The 24140-nt window shown below is 41.6% G+C and overlaps 1 protein-coding gene across 2 annotated transcripts in view; it reads right to left on the minus strand.

Annotated features, from left to right (window-relative positions):
- LOC123499301 (solute carrier family 12 member 3-like) overlaps window positions 1-24140 on the minus strand; it is a 128357-nt gene that overhangs the window by 74527 nt on the left and 29690 nt on the right. The window contains exon 1 of one of the 2 annotated variants that reach the window (XM_045247103.1): window positions 21231-21598. The exons of the other annotated variant lie outside the window; for it this stretch is intronic. Coding sequence (XP_045103038.1) covers window positions 21231-21509 — 279 coding nt within the window. The 5' untranslated portion in view covers window positions 21510-21598. Of the gene's footprint in view, window positions 1-21230; window positions 21599-24140 lie in introns of those variants that run through there. 2 annotated transcript variants of the gene reach the window in all.

The following is a 24140-nucleotide window of genomic DNA, read 5'->3' on the forward strand; positions in this document are numbered from 1 at the left end:
TTTTCTTCTTTCTTCCTAGATTCATCACCCATTGCCTTCCTTCCTTCCTTCCTTCCATCCATCAACTACTTCCTCTGCTCCTTCAAAGACATTCCACTAATTTCTCCCCGTCTTCCTTTCCTCTTTCCTTCCTTCATCCTAGACTGCACGCACCATCTCCCTTCCTTCCTTCCTTCCTTCCTTCCTTCCTTCCTTCCTTCCTTCCTTCTTCCCTCCCTCCCTCTCTCTTCCTTCGTTCCTTCTTCCCGTACCCACGCGAAAAGTAAAGCAAACTGTACCTTTAAAATTGTACTCACCCTCTTCCTCTTCCTCCTCCTCCTCCTCCTCCTCCTCCTCCTCCTGACGGTGCTGTAAGAGTCTGGTTTTTCTCAACATACCTGTAAAAGAAAAAAAAACCGTAATTTAATTCCCCACAAGTGTAATTTCCTCTCTTCCAAGCAGGATAGAAAATGAGGGAGGGAGGGAAGGAGGGAGGGAGGGAAGGGTAGATAGAAGAGGATAAAGGGAGGAAAAGGTGGATAGAAGAGGATAAAGGAAGGGAGAGCCAGAGAGATAGAGAAAAGGGAAGGGAGAAAAAAGGAGTTGGAGGAAAAGATGAAAGAAAGGATGGATTGAAAAAGGGTAAAATGAGAGAAATAAAAAGGAAGAAGAGGGAAGGAGAGGTAAGGTGAGAAGGAGAAGTAAAAAAGGAGAGAGGGAGAGAGAAAAGGAAACCATGTCGTAAGAAGGGAGGAAATTGAGAAACTATACCTGGAAAACACACACACACACACACACACACACACAAAGATAAGGTAATATTCAGTAATGGTAATTTTGTACTTTCCACAATACCAATAAAGATGACCTGCCTATTATTTATTCTTATTTTACTCGTATGTTTGTATGTATGTATGTATGTATGTATGTTCAAAGCCATGTATATCTTTTCCACTATGTGTGTTCTTTAACGTCTGAACGAAAACAGTAAGCAGATAGAATGGATTTCCCGTCTCTCTCTCTCTCTCTCTCTCTCTCTCTCTCTCTCTCTCTCTCTCTCTCTCTCTCTCTCTCTCTCATAGTAGCGGGTGAAAGAACCCTTGCGCGCACACACACACACACACACACACACACACACACACACACACACACACACACACACATCCTTGGCATGCCGTGTCGGTAAGTAAGTAAATAAAGAGAAAAAAAGAAAGAAAAAACTGGACACACACACGAGAGAGAGAGAGAGAGAGAGAGAGAGAGAGAGAGAGAGAGAGAGAGAGAGAGAGAGAGAGAGAGAGAGAGATGGTGACAATGTAAAATGACAACAGTGAAAGCCAAGTAAAGTTTCTCAGCCGGGCGTGGCAAGGCGTGGCAAGGCGGGGGGGCGGGAAGGGGCTGGGAAGGGAGAGGCGGGGCGGGGCGGGACGGGGTATAGAGATAAGAACTAAAACTTGGAGAGAGAGAGAGAGAGAGAGAGAGAGAGACAGACAGACAGACAGACAGACAGACAGACAGACAGACAGACAGACAGACAAACAGACAGACAGACAAACAGACAGACAGAGAAGAAAAACGAAGGGACAGAAAAGAAAACACACGATACACAACTCACACACTCTCTCTCTCTCTCTCTCTCTCTCTCTCTCTCTCTCTCTCTCTCTCTCCAAATGGCTTCCTGAGAGCAGTACTGTTGCTCTTATCAGAGAGAGAGAGAGAGAGAGAGAGAGAGAGAGAGAGAGAGAGAGAGAGAGCCACTTAATTCAACTAGGTAACATCTTTCATTTCCTATCATTCTCTCTCTCTCTCTCTCTCTCTCTCTCTCTCTCTCTCTCTCTCTCTCTCTCTTCCTAAAAGTCACGAAACCTTCACCCTGTTTTTTTTTTCTGAAGGGAAATCCTCCTCCTCCTCCTCCTCCTCCTCCTCCTCCTCCTCCTCCTCCTCCTCCTCCTCCTCTTCCTCCTCCTCCTTCTCCTCCTCTTTTGTCACTATCATTATCGTGCCTTTGTTTGATATTATCTTCTCTCTTCCTCTCTCTTCTCCCATTATTACGTTCACGCTTCTCTCTCTCTCTCTCTCTCTCTCTCTCTCTCTCTCTCTCTCTCTCTCTCTCTCTCTCTCTCTCTCCCGTAATTTCTCCTTTTAATCAGCTTTTCGTTATCCATTTTCTTTTTATCTCTCTCTTTTCCTGTTCTTTGTTAAATTAAGTTGTTCTCTTTACAAATTGCTCTCTCTCTCTCTCTCTCTCTCTCTCTCTCTCTCTCTCTCTCTCTCTCTCTCTCTCTCTCTCTCTCTCTCTCTCACGTTTTTCCTCTTCGTTCACTTTTCCTTCCCTTTTTAAGTTGTTATCTCTTTTTTCTCTCTTCTTCTCTTTCTCTTTCTCTCTTTCTTCTTTCTCTCCTTTTTTTTAGTCTTCTTTCCACCAAATCCCTCTTACTCAATTCCCACCTCCTGTTTTCTCTCTATTTCCTTATCTATTTCCTTTTAATCTCTTTATCTCTCCTCCTCCTCCTCCTCCTTCTCTTCCTCTTCTTCATAAACATATATCTCTCTCAAGTGGGTGTGAGGAAGGAGGGGGAAGATCAAGTGGGTGTGAGGAAGGAGGGAGAAGAGAGAGAGAGAGAGAGAGAGAGAGAGAGAGAGAGAGAGAGAGAGAGAGAGAGAGAGAGAGAGAGAGAGAGAGAGAGAGAGAGAGAGAGAAGAGAGAAGATGGATAGAGAAGATAGGGAAGGAAGAAGGATAGAGAAGATAGGGAAGGAAGAAGGAAGAGAGAAGGAGAGAGGGAAGGATGAAAGGAAAGAGAAAATAGGGAAGGAAGAAGGAAGAGAGAAGGAGAGAGGGAAGGAAGAAGGATGAGAGAAGGAGAGTCAAGCTTTTTGCCATCCTACCCCTCCCTTCACCATTACTTCACAGAATATCCCTCCCCAGACACACACACACACCCCGTCCCTCTAGTCTTCCCCCATCATCCCCCACCCATCCTCCACAAGCACCAACAGTCGGTATCTCTTGAGTAACCAACCCGGCGCATTCCTCGTTACTCACCACCTCACTCAAGGAAAGTCTTGCCTAATCTGTCCCTAAGAAGAGTGATTCAGTATGGAAAGATGCTGAGGAATGTGCAGGGTGTGCGGTGAAGAATTAACCCCTCCAGTACCTCTTCAGAACCATGCCGCGCTTCCATATTCATTCTGCTTACTATTTGGTGATTTTACACGATTTCAGACTCATGTGGGGATTAAAGTAGTGAAGACTGTAGCCATTAATCTTCTGACCTCCATAGACCTTTCCTAATGTCAATAAAATGATCTAATCGTACCCAAATCTCAAGGTAAAAATGTGTCCCAGTACTGAAGGGATTAAAATAGTGAAGACTGTGGCCATTAATCATCAGCGCCCCGTACACCCTTCCTAATGTCAATAAAATGGTCTAATCGTACCCAAAACTCAGGTAAAAATACGTCCCAATACTGAAGGGATTAAAATAGTGTAGACTGTGGCCATTAATCTTCTGACTTCCATGGACCCTTCCTAATGTCAATAAAATGGTCTAATCGTATCCAAATCTCAAAGTAAACATGCGTCCCAGTACTGAAGAAGTTAAAAAAAATCTTCTCCATTGTGATTGTGGGTGCTATAAATAGAACTATAGGATGCTACGATGTATATGTTCCAATAGCTTCCTGGATGTGCTAGTAAGGATATCCAGTTTTTCTTTAAATACTTCTTAGGATGTGACACTTTAAAGGACTTTCGTACGCTTTGTGATATGTATAGGATCTGTCAGTTTGTAGGATCTTCTCTAGTGTAATTTTGTTGCGTGGCTAGGATACTGTTAGACTTAAAAGAGCTTCCGGGCGTTAGGATATTGTAGGATATATAAGTAATACTTCTCTAGTATTCTTCTATAACTAATAAGGATGCTGTGCTAAAAAAAACAGGACTTATAAGAGCTAGGATACTGTAGGACATGAATTAAGCTCACAGGATCTTTTACATATCTTTCCTATACCTAATTAGGATGTTATGCTAAAAAGAACTTCAAAGGGCTAGGATACAGTAGGACAAATGAATTAAGCTCACAGGATCTTTTACATATCATTTCTATAACTGCTTAGGATGTCCTCATGCTAAAAAGGACTTCTAGGATCTGTGAGTAAATCTTAAAAGGATCTTGTGTAGTATTCCTCTATATCTTGAGATGCGTTGGGGGTTAATAGGGCTTGTAGGTGTCAAGATACGGAGTGAAGGACACGGGATTACCAGCCGACTGTAGCTTGGTCTTATCTTGTGTATTACGGTGGAAGGGAATCACAGTCCTTTTAGATTAGCTTAAGGGAATTGGATCAAATTGTAAAGAGGATTTGGACAGAGAGAGAGAGAGAGAGAGAGAGAGAGAGAGAGAGAGAGAGAGAGAGAGAGAGAGAGAGAGAGAGAGAGAGAGAGAGAGAGAGAGAGAGAGAGAGAGAGATAGAAAAGAGAGAGAGAGAGAGAGAGAGAGCATAAAACAGACTAACACAGAGATGGATAAACAGACAGACAGACACACACACACACACACACACACACACACACACACACACACACACACACACACACACACACACACACACACACACAGCATTTTTAGTTCATTGTGGTAATGTCCCCCCCCCTGTACATTTTCAGTGTAATTTTTTACATTGCCTAACTAATAAACCGTTTATTATTATTATTTATTATTATTACACACACACACACACACACACACAGACAAAATAATGGAATCGCTACTTCTTTACGAGCAATCAACTCTTAATAACTTCCTCAATCGTAAATATAAACACGAAGCCACAGCTGATCGTGATGCGAGGAAGGTTACACATACACACATTCATACACACACACTCACTGTCTCACTCACTCACTCACTTGAAGGACTCTCTAACACATAATCAACCACCACCATCATCATCACCACCACCACCACCACCACCGTTACCACATCATTTTTTTATCCATCTTTTCTTTGTACTTTCTTTATTCATTATTACCATCATCTCATTATTCTATCCTTTATTTTATTTCACTTCATTCATCCACCGTCATAACTGTCACCATTTTTCCATTCTATTGCATTTTATTCATTCACCATCGATAACTGTCAATTTTTTTTTCATTTAAAGTTATTTCCATGAGAGAGAGAGAGAGAGAGAGAGAGAGAGAGAGAGAGAGAGAGAGAGAGATTTAAAATTTTGTAAGTGTGAAATATTGAGATAGCGCAAAAAGGTGAAGGAAGAGAGAGAGAGAAAGAGAGAGTGAGAAAGAGAGAGTGAGAAAGTGAGAGTGAGAGAGAGTGAGAGAGGAAGAGTGACAATTGTGAGAATGTAACTTACGCATCATTAAATTCACTTCATTGTTTTGTTTTCTTATTTTTTCTCAAGCACTTAAAGAAAATATGAAATAAATCATGGGAGAGGTGAACATGGCAGCCTTGAGAGAGAGAGAGAGAGAGAGAGAGAGAGAGAGAGAGAGAGAGAGAGAGAGAGAGAGAGAGAGAGAGAGAAATATATATATGGCCGGACACTGATAAGGAAGATAAGAGAAGAGCTGTGAAAATAGCACTAGAGGAGGAGGAGGAGGAGGAGGAGGAGGAGGAGGAGGAGGAGGAGGAGGAGGAGGAGGAGGAGGAGGAAGAGCTTTGAAGGATGGATAAGGGGACACCAGCTGACCTTGACTAAGAAGAGGGGAGTAAATGAGAGGAGGGGAGAGAGGGAGAGAGAGAGAGAGAGAGAGAGAGAGAGGAGGAGGAGAGAGAGAGAGAGAGGAGGAGAGAGAGAGAGAGAGAGAGAGAGAGAGAGAGAGCATGAGAGAGAGAGAGAGAGAGAGAGAGAGAGAGAGAGAGAGAGAGAGAGAGAGAGGGGGGGAGCTGATTATGACGCAACGAGGCAGGAAGAGCTACACACACACACACACACACACACACACACACACACACACACACACACACACACCTAAGCAATACAGTGGGCGTGGGTGTAGGCGTGGGTGTAATGAGGGTGACACAAGACAGATCGATTAGTGTGTGTGTGTGTGTGTGTGTGTGTGTGTGTGTGTGTGTGTGTGTGTGTGTGTGTGTGTGTGTGTGTGTCATAGGGTGTTGTGAGATGCAAAAGAGGGCTGGGTTACGTGGTGGTGGTGGTGGTGGTAGGGTGTGGCACATTAGCACATCAAGGCATGAAGGGTGTGGCGTGGCGATGTGGCATGCAAACGTAAACTGTTCAGAGAGAGAGAGAGAGAGAGAGAGAGAGAGAGAGAGAGAGAGAGAGAGAGAGAGAGAGAGAGAAAAACTCGATAAAGAACAATATCAAACCACAAGCCTAAAGAAAATATCATAAAAATCAACAAAACTCATAAACTTACAAAAAAAAAATTTCAGTAACTTCAACAGAAAAAAAAATCACAAAACAAAAAATCAGGAGCTCCCACAGAAAAAAAAATCTCAAAAACCTCCAGAAAAAATAACACTCAGAAAAAATCGGTAGAACTCCAGAAATTTGAGTCCAGGTTACCAGCACCTTTATAACCCTCAGACACAAAGTCGCCGCAGTCACTTGGAAGCATCACAGAGGGGGGTGAGGAGCGCAGGCGGCCATACAAAGACGAGGTGACAATGGCCGTTGCCTAAGCCTATTGTAAAGCACGGCCTACTGCTAACGGCTAGAGAGAGAGAGAGAGAGAGAGAGAGAGAGAGAGAGAGAGAGAGAGAGAGAGAGAGAGAGAGAGAGAGAGAGAGAGAGAGAGAGAGAGAGAGAGAGATAAAAAAAAGATGATAAAAAAGATAAAAGGAGCAAAAAAAATTGTATTGTATTGCTTGTAAATGTACACTCCTTCCTCCTTCTCTTCTTCTTCCTTCTTCCTTCCTCCCCCTCCTCTTCCTCTTCTTACATACCAGTAGGTCATAAAAAGAGGAGGAACCTGGCAGCCTGACCTACATGACGGTGTGTGTGTGTGTGTGTGTGTGTGTGTGTGTGTGTGTGTGTGTGTGTGTGTGTGTGTGTGTGTGTGTGTATCAGGCTCTTCAAGTCGACACCCTATCCTGATCACACACACACACACACACACACACACACACACACTGGACACTTTAATATAAGTCAACACTAGTATATAATCTCTCTCTCTCTCTCTCTCTCTCTCTCTCTCTCTCTCTCTCTCTCGTAGACACTTGACAAAATGAATCAATGACGGTTAATCAGACACCACCTGTTCATACCTCCTCCTCCTCCTCCTCCTCCTCCTCCTCCTCCTCCTCCTCCTCCTCCTCCTCCTCCTCCTCCTCCTCCTCCTCTATTAAGTAAGCTAGTAACTTCACACAGAGGTCTATATCGAGAACGAGAAAGAGAAAGAGAGAGAGAGAGAGAGAGAGAGAGAGAGAGAGAGAGAGAGAAATGGAAACTGAATAAAAGAATAACTGGACAAGAAAAAATAATAACAAACGGAACGAACACCAGAGAGAGAGAGAGAGAGAGAGAGAGAGAGAGAGAGAGAGAGAGAGAGAGAGAGAGCGGGGATAAACGTGTGGTGATAAAACTAGATTACGAGGCGAGATCTCACTTCCGTTCAATTCATCACCGTGGCGCCTTCACATACTCAGGTAAGCTTGTCCACGTGTTCCAGTAGTAGTAGTAGTAGTAGTAGTAGTAGTAGTAGTAGTAGTAGTAGTAGTAGTAGTAGTAGTAGTAGTAGTAGTATTTAACAGTACCAATAGATGAAATGAGAGAGAGAGAGAGAGAGAGAGAGAGAGAGAGAGAGAGAGAGAGAGAGAGAAATACATACAGATAGACAGACAGGCAGACAGACAGACAGACAGGCAAACAGACAGACAGACAGGCAAACAGACAGACAGACAACGAGCAATTAACATGAAAGGGATCAAGAACAAGAACTGAAATGACAACAAAAATCATAACAACAACAACGAAGAGAAAGAAACAGAAGAAGAAGAAAAAGAAGAAAAAGAAGAAGAGAACGTGAAACAGAAGCCTTACACACACACACACACACACACACACACACACACACACGTACACACACACGTACTATAACACACAAACAGCAGCGGTGATGCTATACTGAGAGACAGTGGCGTGTTGGTAAGCTAGATGGAATAGCTGGTGCCTCCCTCAACACGTGTTACTCCTCTCCCTCTCTCCTCTCCTCTCTCCCTCTCCCTCCAACTCTACCTCTTTCTCACACACACTCACTCACTCACTCACTCAGCTGATCAATACGAGTTGGTGGGTCGATATTGCAACGTCGCCTGTGAACCTAACGCGTCAGTCAGTCAGTCAGTCAGTCAGTTTAGCCACTCAGTTCGTCGATTATATGGTTAGGTTAGATTAGGTTTGGTAATTTGTAAGTTAGACAGTATATTCTTCAGTCAGTCAGTTAGTCAGTCAGTCTAGCCACTCAGTTTGTCTGTTATATGGTTAGGTTAGATTGGTAGTTTTCAGTCAGTCAGTCAATCAATAAGTAGCTAGTTCATCCGTTTTTTTTCCAGTCAGTAAGTCAGTTAATAAGCTAGTCAGTCAATCACTAGTTAGTTTATCCGTTCAGTCAGTAAGTCAGTACAGTCTATAAGCTCGTCATTCATTCGTTCCTTTATTCAATCATGTAATTCAGTTTACGAGCACCTATTTGATAGTCATAAATTTAGTCAGTCAGTCAGTCATCTATTGGAGTAAGTTAAAATAAAAGTAACTTCTTTTTAGTCGCCGTACAAAACTAAGCCTTAGATAAGAGTGACGTCAGAGAGAGAGAGAGAGAGAGAGAGAGAGAGAGAGAGAGAGAGAGAGAGAGAGAGAGAGAGAGAGTCAGGAAGTTCAAGTCGTACTATATATTACCAAGGTCAAGAATGTTTTTTTTATTTATTTACTTAAGTTATAGTTACGCTGCATATGTGTGTGTGTGTGTGTGTGTGTGTGTGTGTGTGTGTGTGTGTGTGTGTGTGTGTGTGTGTGTGTGTGTTCCGATGAATGAAAGATGAATATGCTTTTATAGTAATCGATTATCTCTCTCTCTCTCTCTCTCTCTCTCTCTCTCTCTCTCTCTCTCTCTCTCTCTCTCTCTCAGCTTCTAAAAACAAATACTAGGTTGTGATTATTTTTGTATCTTATCTTGTTTCTTTTTATTCACTTTGGTCTTTTACGTATTTTTAGTAGCTCTCTCTCTCTCTCTCTCTCTCTCTCTCTCTCTCTCTCTCTCTCTCTCTCTCTCTCTCTCTCTCTCTCATTTATTTGATGACAATAGTAAAGATGATTAATAAGTAAATAAGTAAAAATTTACGGTTAGATTAAAGAAATAAAAGTACATACAAATAAAATAAAAGTAAAGAATATGGAGAAAAAAAAATTGTACTGAGTAAGAATGAACGTAAATAACTTGACCTAACCTCGCTGAAATCTGACGTAACTAAATGAAATCTAACCTAACCTAACCTAATCCAGCATAACTTTAACCTAACCAAACACAAACCTAACCTAATGAAATCTAACTTAATCTAACCTAACCCAGCATAACTTTAACCTAACCTACCCTAATGAAATCTAACTTAATCTAACCTAACACAGCATAACTTTAACCTAACCTACCCTAATGAAATCTAACTTAATCTAACCCAACACAGCATAACTTTAACCTAACCTAGTCTAATGAAATCTAACTTAATCTAACCCAACACAGCATAACTTTAACCTAACCTAACCTAAGTAATAAATAAAGAGATAAACATATTAATGCAAACAAATATAAAACAAAGAATAAGTTGCAAAGCTGACAATATGAATAGATAATAAATAACATTACCATTTGCAAAAGACCGAGAATAAATTTACTTCATTAATTTCAAACAAACATCCGCTGAAATCAATGGAAATTTCTAATATTTTTTTCTTTTTAAGTTACAGATAAACAAAACAGGAAAACATAAACAGGAAAAGGAAAAATCACGAAACACACACACACACACACACACACACACACACACACACACACACACACACATTAGTCACATCACATTCATGAGAAACTGTCAACACTCTCTCTCTCTCTCTCTCTCTCTCTCTCTCTCTCTCTCTCTCTCTCTCTCTCTCTCTCTCTCTCTCTCTCTCACTCCTTGTTTTCTGGGCGACGCTTCCATCAAGGCCAATCGCGTGTCTCATATTTCCCACCCTGCCCTGTTTCAACCCTAGTCACACACACACACACACACACACACACACACACACACACACACACACACACACACACACACTATCTCTTTTCCCTGTTATCAATCCTGTCTACTTTTTTTCTTGTCTTGGTACGTCTGTCTTTATTTTTCCTTCTGATTATCTAATTGCCTAGTGTAGCATTTCCTTGTTTGGTTATCTAATTGTTCTGTTTTGCTTTTCTATTGTGGTATTTTTCTATATTATTGTTTATATGTTAGTTAAAATTATTACGATAACTAAATTGGGAGTGAATGTAAAACTCCTCAATTTATGTATATATTTACCTTTATCATTCCCTTATACAGCAAAAGAAATAAACACAAATTATACACAAAACAGAGATCAAAATAAAAAGAATACACCACGAGAGCAAGCAACCCTGAACAAACGGTGTCAGCGGTGGGATACAAGCTAACAATAACCAAAGCCACAAAGGGAGACAGAACATCCCACAGACTAGAGCAGCAACACCAAACATAGCCAGACGATCAAAAATTCAAAATGTATTCCCGTCTCACTTCACACTCGCACCGTCTTCCAACAAACTAGTTAGCATGAACCCCTTGTGTTGTCGAGAAAGGGGTTACGTGCACGCTGCCTTATGTATGAGTGGTGGACGAACTATTAGGCTGATCTGTAGTGTTAGGAGAGGCAGGCGCTAAAGGGATACTGCCCTGTGGATTGTAAGAGGGGCTGGTGACGTGCATGTAGAGTGGACGTGGTAGGATGCTATCTGCCTTATGCATCAGGACGTGTAGATAGAAAGGTGAGGTAGAGGAAAGTGACCTATACTATACCGTTTGGTTTGGGGAAGGGGTGAAGGAAAGGTATGGGGGGACTGACTTAGGTGGTTAAGCAATACAGGGGAAATCCTTAGGTGGGTTTAGTGAAGAGGGAGAGAGAGGGATAGAGAGAGAGTAATCAAATAACTGTACCAACGATAAAGAAACCAATGACGAAACGATACAAGAAAAAAAACTCCATTATACTTATCCTGACCCTAATCCCTCACACCTGCCTCTACCCTGGTGCTGGAGGCAATCACAGCGGCATTCACCTGACACACGGGACTCCGCAGGTAAGCAGGTAAGCCCGAGCTACCTTACCATACTATTAATAAACCAAAGACTGTTAGATTTAGCAACGGGGAATTCTTAAGGTCATCACACTACTACTACTACTACTACTACTACTGCTGCTGCTACTGTGTTCCTGGTGTGTTCTCCAGTGCGCACGGTAGCAAAGGAGCAGGTTGGTTAATGTTACTAGCTGTGTTGCTATTCGTGTTTTCGTCATAACTGAATGGTAAGAATTCTTGGAACGAGAACATGAGAAGAAATATGAGAAGAAAAGTAAATGATGGAGGAGGAGGAGGAGGAGGAGGAGGAGGAGGAGGAGGAGGAGGAGGAGGAGGAGGAGGAGGAGGAGGAGGAGGAGGAGGAGGAGGAGGAGGAGGAGGAGGAGGAGAAAGAAAAGAAAGATAAATAGAAGAAAAATAAAGGATGACATAATAAAAACAAGAACGTGATGGAGAACAATAACAAGAGAAATAAGAACCAGAAGGAACAGAAAACAACAACGGGGAGAAGAATAAAAGCACAGAAGAATAAGAGGAAGAGAGAAAGCGAGAATAGAAGACAGGAGAAAAAAGAAAAAGAAAAAAAGGATGAGAACAAGAAAGAAAAAAAATAACATACATAACTCTCATGAGCTACTCCCCGGTAAGATATACAACACATCATACAAACATTCCTCAAACATTCTTGTAACACCACCACCACCACCACCACCACCACCACTACCATTTCCTGAGTAAGCAGAACCCTTATTATGAACGCACCTACACCTCTTTCACTAACTGTACCCTGAAATCCAACCCTGGAAAACCCTGGAAATCTTACAAAATTGATAATAATAGTAACAAATAAAATATTAGAAGAAAAATAGAGAAAGTAAATAATTTGAGAGAGAGAGAGAGAGAGAGAGAGAGAGAGAGAGAGAGAGAGTACAAACAGCCACAGCCTTCACCATCACCACCACCACCACCAGCACCACTACACAGCATGCCGCCACAGACTGACTTCCAAGGTTGTTATTAAAGTCTAGACACGCTGATCCGGTTTATAAGTAGTAGTAGTAGTAGTAGTAGTAGTAGTAGTAGTAGTAGTAGTAGTAGTAGTAGTAGTAGTAGTAGTAGTAGTAGTAGTAGTAGTAGTAGTAGTAGAGGAAAAATATTGGGATGACAATAGTGATCAGTACAAGAACGGATGTTGCAAGAGAGAGAGAGAGAGAGAGAGAGAGAGAGAGAGAGAGAGAGAGAGAGAGAGAGAGAGAGAGAGAGAGAGAGAGAGAGGCGTCATGTACGTACACCTGCCCAATAATGAGTGGCGCCGCTGCCCAGGTGTTTGCATACACTGACTCACCTGTGTCTCTCTCTCTCTCTCTCTCTCTCTCTCTCTCTCTCTCTCTCTCTCTCTAAAATCACAGGTGCTCATTATAGTGTGTGTGTGTGTGTGTGTGTGTGTGTGTGTGTGTGTGTGTGTGTGTGTGTGTGTGTGTGTGTGTGTGTGTGTGTGTGTAAAAGGATTACGCGCTATGAGTAAGTGCAGCTAAATAAACTAAATGTTCACACACACACACACACACACACACACACACACACACACACACACACACACACTATAATGCGCACCTGTGATTTTTACGAGAGAGAGAGAGAGAGAGAGAGAGAGAGAGAAATAGTAAGAAAGACAAAAAGAAAGAGACAGAAACAGAGAAACGGAAACACAGACACTGACAGATCGAGATAGACTGGAAGCAATCAAAACCACAAATCACAAATATAAGAGAAAAAAGATCAGAAAAAAAATGAACAAACTGTCACTCGTACTCCACACGACACCCAGGCAACAGGAAGCTAAAATAAGACCCTTGGCTAGAGATATGCAAGGTCGAACAGAACACCTGAACACTGTCTGGATTACGCCTCACACTTGAAGACACGCGGAAGGTGCCCAGGAAGGGAATAACTAGGCAGGTGAAGAGGCAGGAGGTGAGGTGAGGGACGGACAGGTAAGGGGGAAGGCCAGGAGGAGGGATATGTAAGCCACAGACACATGGTAAAGGTGTAATGGTGGTAGTAAAATAGAGAAGAGAGGGTTGATTGCAATGAGGTGAAATTTTTCGAATCGTCGCATTCTTGTGTTGTGAAAAGTGATGACGATAGTGAATTAGATAAAGAATAAAAGTATCGTTGAGTTATAACAAGTAATGGTTATAGTAAAGTGGATGTACAGTAGATAAGTCTTTGGTGTGGTTCAACTTGAAGAGTATAATGGAGCAGATCATCTTTCCTAGCAATTGTAAGAAATAATGTAATAATAAAAGGCAAACTGATCAAATATAAAAATAAATACAGTAAATCATTTTTTTTTCCGCACAACAGGTAAACTCGCATGTCAATTAAAAGAAACAATGTTAATAATACCAGTTAAAATTGATGAAATACAAAAATAGATGGAGAAAATATAAAAAAAATACCTATCCTAACTCTCCATTATATATTTTCTTAATCTATTGAGCTATTGAGGAAAAAAAACATCAGTCGAGAGAGCTAGATCATCTCTCTCTCTCTCTCTCTCTCTCTCTCTCTCTCTCTCTCTCTCTCTCTCTCACACACACATCAGTACTCAGCCTATGCCGACCAGGTCACCGGCGCCCCACAAGCCAACGCAAACCTGTTCAAGATTACGCCGCTCTAAGTTCAGATAAACGGGTTTGTGGCCGCCGCAGAAAGGTCACCGAAGACAATACACCTGCTCCCGTAGTAGTAGTAGTAGTAGTAGTAGTAGTAGTAGTAGTAGTAGTAGTAGTAGTAGTAGTAATAGTGGTGGTGGTGATTTACAGAGGTGGTAGTAGTAGTAGTAGTAGTAGTAGTAGTAGTAGTAGTAGTAGTAGTAGTAGTAGTAGTAGTAGTAGTAGTAGTAGTAGTAGTAGTAGTAGTAGTAGTAGTAGTAGTAGTAGTAATAATAATAATAATAATAATAATAATAATAATAATAATAATTAGAAAATTGAATAAACAGCAACTGAGAGAGAGAGAGAGAGAGAGAGAGAGAGAGAGAGAGAGAGAGAGAGAGAGAGAGAGAGAGAGAGAGAGAGAGAGAGAGAGAGAGAGAGAGAGAGAGAGAGAGAGAGAGAGAGAGAGAGAGAGACGATAATTACGTTTCCTCCACCCCATCTCCATCTCTGCCATCTCTCCCCTTCTCACATTTTACATATAAGGAAAGAGGAGGAGGAGGAGGAGGAGGAGGAGGAGGATTTAGGTATAATGCATGGATAAGGAATAATCTGAATACCAATACAGTAATAGTAGTAGTAGTAGTAGTAGTAGTAGTAGTAGTAGTAGTAGTAGTAGTAGTAGTAGTAGTAGTATGGGTTATTAGATGAGTCAGAATTTTTTTACGCCAGGTGTTCAGATTTACCTGATTACACGTGTTGAATACCCCTCCCCCCTCTGTCTCTCTCTCTCTCTCTCTCTCTCTCTCTCTCTCTCTGAAAATATGACACTTAACCTTAAAATATCAATTCACTTAAGCATCACGTATGAGTAAGTAAGCAAATGTACCTAAATATAAATGTAAATGTTAATGTAAATGTAAAAAGGTAAATGTAGGTGTCTATATTTGTATCTACACACACACACACACACACACACACACACACACACACACACACACACACACACACACACACACACACACACACACACACAACACATCAGGAAAACCCCAAACACCCAAACGCACCACACACACCCATTAACGTGAGGCTGAAAGGAGAGACAAGTGGTCTGGGATGCTGGGCAGGAACACAGGCAGCAGGTGAAGGTTTCCATCAAGACTGCACGTGGAATTAATGTACTAACCTTAACTTTCTCACACACACACGTACGCACAGACACACATACACACACACACACACTAACCATGCAGCACCCTTCCTATACCCCGTCACAGCTGCCATGCATGTCACGCACCCCAAGACAAATACGAAGGTGGGTTTGCGTAGCGTTAATACACCATGCAGGGAGTTCACTCGAGGCATGACCTATCTTTATCGACGTACCGCGTGTTTACCTTCCCCTCTGTCCATAAATAGAAGGAGAAAGGGTAAAAATAGTATGTATGGTGGGTGAGAGAGAGAGAGAGAGAGAGAGAGAGAGAGAGAGAGAGAGAGAGAGAGAGAGGGGGAAGTAAGTACTTTCTATATGACGAAAAATGCCCGAACCATATCTCTTCCTATTGTGTTATATTCTTTCACTAAACACTACTACTATATACCTTCTCCCTCCAAGTACGTCAATCTACAATCTCAAACTGTCTACCTTGCAACATAAGTAAACAAAAACACCATAAAATAAAAAACCTCAACTATTATACTCCATCTTTCAACTCCAATCCAAAACTCTCATACACGGAACGGGCCATTATCGTACGCGGGTTCCACAGCTTCCCAGACTCACCCTAGCATTAAGTTAAATATAAAGAGTGTTTTTATCCCCTAGTAACGCCTCCAAGTCAGGGTTACGCTCGCCACTTCCTCTCCCTTCACTGTCGATCCGGGGAAACACGCGGCGGTGGGTACGTGAGGGCAGGCCAGTCGTACGAATTAACAATAGAATCATGGAAAGACACGATAATATGCTGTGAAATGCGGTAATTCCCTTTCTCTTGGCTTATCTCACTTGTTTTGATCTCTTTAGTATTCTTGGTTGATTTGTTTCGTTTTAATTCTACTTTTTTTGAGGGCACACGTAATTCTGAAAGCTATCTTACCTTCGCCTAGATTATCGAACACTACTACAATACTACCATCCTCCCATTATCCACCTCCTCCTCCTCCTCCTCCTTACTACTTCTAGAACTACTATCAATCTATCTTAATCACCTTCCCTACCACCACCACCACCACCACCACCACCACCTCCTCTTCCTCCAACAACAACTACTACTACTACTATTACTACTACTACAAATCAATATCATTACAGTATCTCTCATTAACGTCGCCAAGGACAATAACACCGCCTTTCATTCTCCAATACAAAAGACTGCATCGCACAAGTGGCACAAACTACAGTATATATTTACCTCTTTACATTCCAGACCTGAATAATTAATAATAGCACAACGGTAAGCATTAATATTACAGCCACATCCCCATCAAGTATTAATAGCAGCCGCCGCGACACCATTATTACCACCACGCGGGGCCTGCCTACATCTACCGTACGAAAGCTTGGCACACAATTCTCGTACGTCACCAAGCGGAGTCAAGGCAGTCAGTCAGTTGCTCACTCACTCGCTCGCAACTTACTATTATTATTACTACTCATTGATGATTTCCCACGCGCTCGCTTGAAAGGGTACCCATATTCTTAAACTCTCTCTCTCTCTCTCTCTCTCTCTGGTTCGTATTCTCAAACACCTGTGCTTCATTTCCACTATTTCAAAAGGCTCTATTTAAGTTTACACGAGTTTTTAAGGTGTTTTTACGGTTGTAGAGCCAGAGTAACAAGATTTCTGCATTATTAACTTTAGAAACACTTCTTGAAAACCCCGCTAATCACCTCTGTGGCCCTTGGAAAATACTCGCTGCAAGAGAGCAAAACATTTCTGAATACGGATATCTCTCTGGCAAACCCTCACTAGAATCACACAACTACTGAAAACACCCAAAACTTCTACTAAAGACTGTTAAAATGTAAAAGACTCATTACACTATCTCTAGAATAATAGATATATGATTGAACACCCAAAACTTCCATTAGAGTTGGTTAAAAGCACTCAAGATAACAGAGAGAGAGAGAGAGAGAGAGAGAGAGAGAGAGAGAGAGAGAGAGAGAGAGAGAGAGAGAGGTGAGAATAAGAATAGGAGCAGAGTAAAGAAAGGAGTAAAGTAAGAAGTAAAGAATGAACCATTAGTCTCACTCTTCGGTACAGTTAATGAGTGAAATATGGAAATGTGAAGCGGAGGAGGAGGAGGAGCAAATTGCCAGTCAATACTTATTAAATTGAAGACAAACAACACGTGTATTTCTCTCTTATAATACTTGATTTCTCTTATTGTTTATTTAGATGAAGCGAAACACACACACACACACACACACACACACACACACACACACACACACACACACACACACACGTTCTTACTTTCACTCCTCTCTTTTCACTATCTTTTCAAGCCTTTCTTAATTCATCGTGTTTTTTTAAGCACAGAGAGAGAGAGAGAGAGAGAGAGAGAGAGAGAGAGAGAGAGAGAGACGAGCATTGCCACATCCAACTGTTTACATTCAAGCGGATAATGTTTTATGAATGAAGGCAAGAGTAATATTTTTTCACCCCACCATTTTTTTTCATCAACTTCAGCTCTCAATAATACCACAAACAAAAGAAAAAACGGAGACTGCGACCTACACACACCACCTACACACTCTACACTTGCGCAAATATACAGGCTAAGAGAATATACACACCTATACATAAAGGGAACAATGCATTCACCTCTAAGCTTGCACAGATACACAGGCCATTCTCTCTAACACACACACACACACACACACACACACACACACACACACACACACACACACACACACACACACACACACACACACACGTACATCTTGCAACATAATCTAGAGGCAAGTAAGTAGCCAATCCATCTTGCAAACAGTGTCGAGTCAAGTCGTGTGTCTCAAGTGTCCACATAAGACTGACTGACAACCTACATAACCTTGTTCGCGCCCTTACTGCAGGAAAACAAAAAAATACAAATAAAAACACTACTACACTTGTAACTTTCATATTTTTCTTTTACTTTTTTTCTCCTCCCTTTACTCTGTCCCTTGGAAGAATAAGAGCAGTCTAATCTATATATATGACCTTTCCCTTTCAAATATTCAAGTCTACGACACTAGCATGGCATATCATTTACAAACATTACTTATCATTTTTGTCTACTGAAGATAAAATAGAAAGCATAATTGAGAGTTTCAGTGTAAAGTAGAAATATATACATATACTCAACTTAATCAATATCATGCCGCGTTTTCATATTCATTCTGGTTACTATTTGGTGATTTTATACAGCTACAGAAACTTATGTGGAGATTAAAATAGTGAAGACTGCTACTATTAATCTTCTAACCTCCTAATGTAAATAAAATGGTCTAATCGTACACATATAAAGGTAAAAATACATCTCGATACTGAAGGGGTTACAAGCAATAAGCAGTACAGTGCTACCAGAAACGAGAGAAAAAGTAGAGTAAACGTACAAGAATGTCAAGGACGAAGCTAAGTAGATCTAGAGGGTGGATGTAAATTATTCGTGTGAGGTTAGGGTTCGGTAAAGTTAAGATGTCCATCGGTTGATTTAATTGAAAGCCACATCAGCATAAATTTCAGGAGTAGATAAACTAAATCCCCGAAGAGTGTCAAGGTGAGAGTGAAGTGCGCAGAAGTACGTAGCGCAGCTTGTAGGGGTGAAAAGTGTGCACGTTGTGGGTTAAGATAGAAAGAAGGTTAAGTGCTCTATGGTGTCAAGATAAAAGAAATAAATAAAAAATAAAAAGATAAAAAAAGAAGATCAGGTTTGTTAGAGATGAAAGCAATATCGTCGCAAGTTCTCTCTCTCTCTCTCTCTCTCTCTCTCTCTCTCTCTCTCTCTCTCTCTCTCTCTCTCTCTCTCTTCGTGCGCTTTCACCTCCCTACAAGATTAAAATTATTTTTTCCATTGTTCCATATTACTCTCTCTCTCTCTCTCTCTCTCTCTCTCTCTCTCTCTCTCTCTCTCTCTCTCTCTCTCTCCATTGTCAACACTCAATGACCGATAATTACTAGACTACTTAAAAGACTCAATGAATAGCAAGATAAATTACCTAATACAAGAGAAGGGAAGAGTAGTAGTAGTAGTAGTAGTAGTAGTAGTAGTAGTAGTAGTAGTAGTAGAAGAAGAAGAAGAAGAAGAAGAAGAAGAAGAAGAAGAAGAAGAAGAAGAAGAAGAAGAAGAAGAAGGTAATAGTAGTAGTAGTAGTAGTAGTAGTAGTAGTAGTAGTAGTAGTAGTAGTAGTAGTAGTGGTGGTGGTGGTGGTGGTGGTGGTGGTGGTGGTGGTGCAAGTAACTGGTCAATCAACTGAACTAACCCTTTTCCAACTCTCCTCATTCCGATCCAGTACCTCTCTCTCTCTCTCTCTCTCTCTCTCTCTCTCTCTCTCTCTCTCTCTGCTCGGACACCACCACCACCACCACCACCACCATAACACTTCGCTCTTGTTACCTCTTCCATATCCTGAATAGATTATCACCAAGAATTTCCCTTCTCTCTCTCTCTCTCTCTCTCTCTCTCTCTCTCTCTCTCTCTCTCTCTCTCTGTTATCTTTATCACTTCGGCACCTTCGTTGAGATAAGAAATAAAGGAGTAACGGATGTAGACAACACGCGGTTCATTTGTTATATTAGTGAGTTTTTGGTGTAAAGGACTAATATAAATGACTAATCTTAAAGGAGTAACTAAAAGATTAATACAGACAGTGGTGTAGTAAAGGAGTGTTGTATACGTCCCCTAGAGGAGTGTGATCGGTGCTTTGGTGCAAGTAAATGACTAATGTAAAGGAATAGTGGCAATGTTTCCTCGCCGCTCACCTTCTGTTCCTATTCGTTGGCATGTAAAGAAATAAATTTAAATGATAAACTTGTATTTCATTCCCTCGAGTTGAGTAAATGAATATTGCAAAGGATTAACACGTGATAACTCAGTCCTTTGCTTTATCATCTTCAATAATGATGCGAGTGAAAGGAAAACGGATAATATAAATGATAAACTGACCTCCACTTTTTCTACTGAACGAGTTATGATGCAGACTAAAGGGCTAACTGATATAGATGACTTGACGTGTAGTAATTCTTAGTTCCTTTTGATTGTAACGCAAGTAAAGGAGTAATATAAATGATAAGTAAAGGAGTAATACAAACGATAACATACTCTTCTTCCTTTAGCGAGTCTTTAAAGCAAAAGTAAAGGACTCACCAATATAAATGACCAAGTAACACCTTACATCTGCTCTTCTTCGCTCACAATACGAGTAAAGGACTAAAATAAATGATACTCCAACATTAAGTAAAGAGAGACTAATATAAATGACTCAGCTTCCAATATTTTCTTCACTTGGTCTATAAATAAACGAACATCCTTTATAAATAGCCACCAGACGTCTATTATTTACATACGGCCTGCCACAAGTAAAGGACTAGCATAACCTACCACTGTAACCCACTTCTACCTCTCTGATCACAAGACATATAAAGTACTGATATAAAGTACTATCTTACACCCTGCACCTTCTCTCCTCCTGCCACCACACCCTTCCCTGGTCACAAGACATATAAAGTACTAATATAAAGTACCATCTCACGCCCTGCACCTTCTCTCCTCCTGTCACCAAACCCTTCCCTGGTCACAAGACATATAAAGTACTAATATAAAGTACCATCTCACACCCTGCACCTTCTCTACTCGTCACCACACATGCAAAAGACAACCCAATAATAAGATTAAATTTTCTTCCCTTGGCGAATTACGAGGGAAAATAAAGGATTCACTAGCATAAATGACCACCACCACTCAATACTCAGTTCCTTTAGTGGTGAAGCAAAGGAATAATTGATTAGTCATAAACATATTCCCTTCCCTTCTGTCTAACGCAGGTAAAGGACTCACCACCATAAATGACCTAAGCGAAATACGAAGCGAAATCAAGCACTCGGTAACATAAACATCTTAACATCAAATATTCAGTTCCCTTTACTTGAGTGGCCAAATAACGCAGCAAATAACATGAACATTGAACAACCACCTGCCACACACGTCATAACACCGCTCCTGTCACACACATACACGGGCGCACCTGACCCACACCTGCCTGGCGCTCACCTGGTTCTCTCGGAGCGTGTTGTGGTGCAGGTCGTCGAGTGTCGGGCGGGGACCAGATCCATCCACGATAGAGTCAAGATTCCTGTAGTGTGACTCCTTCGGCAGCGCCTCGCGGGTCAGATAGTGGCGCAGAGACTTCTGGTAGCGCGTCTCATACACACTGTTGGAGTGGCTGTGCGTGGTGGCATGGAGGTGGCTGTCCATGCCATCCAGCCCGGAGGCCACTTGGACGTGGGACACGGAGTCCAACTCAATAGCGTCTGCTTCCTCTGCGCTCATGGTTCTTACTAGCGGCAGACGACAGCGTGGCCCGTATTTATAAAGTTCCAGTAACGCCGCCCGGCACGATCGAGGGCTCGTTTATTCCGGATAACTCTGTATCTCAGCAAATCTTTGTCTGTATTTGACGAAAGTGCTATGTAACGATTCATTTGCAACAACTCGCATGCGTCAGAATGCATGGAATGGTTGCGTTTCCAAGGAAAATGGCATGTTTACACGTGCGCGCTGCTCGCCGCACATCACACCTCTTCTAAATGTACTCAATGGAGTCTACTCACGCATTAACCACTTGCCGTGTTCATTCTCCTCCAATACAAATATTTGTTGAAATAAGTTAACAGCCAGTAACTTTTTCTATCAATACCCGTTGGTTTGAGGCGAGCGACAGCTGGCAGTCACGGCGAGAGAAAGGTGTTGCCACTTACGGGCACATATTTTAATACACGAGAAGTTTGTCCTGTCCCACGTTAAAAGAGAAAACGTATCTCTCTCTCTCTCTCTCTCTCTCTCTCTCTCTCTCTCTCTCTCTCTCTCTCAACCCTTGCCATTCCTGCTTAATTAATTAATTTTTCGGCATGTGACTCAGCGCGTTCAACATTGAAATCGCGTGACATTTCCTCAATATTGTAGATATATTTGTTAATCCTCTCTCTCTCTCTCTCTCTCTCTCTCTCTCTCTCTCTCTCTCTCTCTCTCTCTCTCTCTCTCTTATAGTAAATAAGTAACATTCTGAGAAAACGGCATGAGAGAGAGAGAGAGAGAGAGAGAGAGAGAGAGAGAGAGAGAGAGAGAGAAACGGTGAAACAGTACGAACTGGAAAGAGGTGGCTAAGACCGGTCCAGTATCAGAGAAAACAGGACGAATTGTAAGAATGTAATAGTTAGCGGCTCGTGGGTAACCACTGGAAAGAAAACGAATATTAGGTGAGGCTTAAAGAAAACGAGAGTGAGGCACGTGAGAGAGAGAGAGAGAGAGAGAGAGAGAGAGAGAGAGAGAGAGAGAGAGAGAGAGAGAGAGATTAATGAACTAGTTTATGTATCAGTCTATCCCTATCTATCTATCTATCTATATATCTATCCATCTTTTTATTTATTTTTCTATCTATCTATCTGCCTGTCTGTCTGTCTGTCTATCTTTATTTTCTTAATTCATAACGTACTGTACGGCAAATCAAGAGCAACAATAAGATGAAAACAAGAGGAAGAGGAGGAAAAAAAGAAAGATGAGAAGAAGGAAAAAATACAAGAGGAAGAGGAAAAGAACATCATCATCATCATCAACAACAACAACAACAACAACAACAACAACAACAACAACAAGAGCATTCCAAAGATAACAAGCAACATACCGATATAATATAACAAGGCTTCCCGATCCCCCCTCCACCACTACCCACCCCTCTAAACTCCTTCCCCCAAATAAACCCCCTTTTAAGAACAAAAATAGAACAGAAGATAAAAAAACAAGTGTGTGTGTGTGTGTGTGTGTGTGTGTGTGTGTGTGTGTGTGTGTGTGTGTGTGTGGTAATCAGTTCTGAGACACCTAAATTAATGAGATCAGTTTATGTAAGATGATTTGAGATGAGATCTTCAACAGGGAGGAGGAGGAGGAGTAAGAGGAGCAGGAGGAGGAGGAGAAGGAGGGTGAAGAGGAGGAGGAGGCTTAACTGAAGAACTGAAGAGGTAAAAACTGATAGTTGGTTATCCGAGAGAGAGAGAGAGAGAGAGAGAGAGAGAGAGAGAGAGAGAGAGAACAGTTTTCTCCTTTTCCCTCGTCATCTTCTGTTTCTCTCATCTTTCATCTCTTTAATTTATCGATTCTCTCTCTCTCTCTCTCTCTCTCTCTCTCTCTCTCTCTCTCTCAACACTCACATCGTCTTTTTTCTTCCTCTTCTCTCTTCGCTTTCCTCTACTCTCTCTTCCCTCTCATCCTCCTATCAACACTTCTTTACTTCTCTTCATTCACTCAACATCTTCCTTCTTTCTCTCTTCCCTCCCTCTCTCCGTCTCTCTAGTCTCCCTCCCTCCTCCCTCCCTCCTATCAACACTCATCTTGCCTCTTCAGTCGCCCGCTATCTCTTAAGGTCGGTATTTCCAGAACAACGCTAAGTATTTCAACAACTACTGATTTGTAAGCGGTCTTTTTTTTAATTAGAGTTGCCAAGGATAAGTGTGTCTCTCTTATTGTTCGTGTCCATAAGCGTTGTTCTTCCCTGGTGTGTCTTTCCTAGCAGAGTAGTGGGTGGGTGTATGAGAGAGAATGAGAGAGAGAGAGGGGGGTAGGGAGTAGATTTCATGCGTTGATGTGTACCAGGAAATTCTCTCTCTCTCTCTCTCTCTCTCTCTCTCTCTCTCTTGCAACTGGCGGAAATTTGTTGGCGGAAGAAGTAGTGGCTTCTCGTAACCATGGCAGGGTGTGTGTGTGTGTGTGTGTGTGTGTGTGTGTGTGTGTGTGTAAGTATCGAGGAAGACCATTCCGGAAAAGCTTATGAAGAGTTTTAAGCTGTGAAAACAATTGTAGTAGTAGTAGTAGTAGTAGTAGTAGTAGTAGTAGTAGTAGTAGTAGTAGTAGTAGTAGTAGTAGTAGTAGTAGTAGTAATAGTAGTAATAATAATAATAATAATAATAA

The sequence above is a fragment of the Portunus trituberculatus genome, chromosome 49, assembly GCF_017591435.1.
Source record: "Portunus trituberculatus isolate SZX2019 chromosome 49, ASM1759143v1, whole genome shotgun sequence".
NCBI classification, from domain to species: Eukaryota; Metazoa; Arthropoda; class Malacostraca; order Decapoda; family Portunidae; genus Portunus; species Portunus trituberculatus.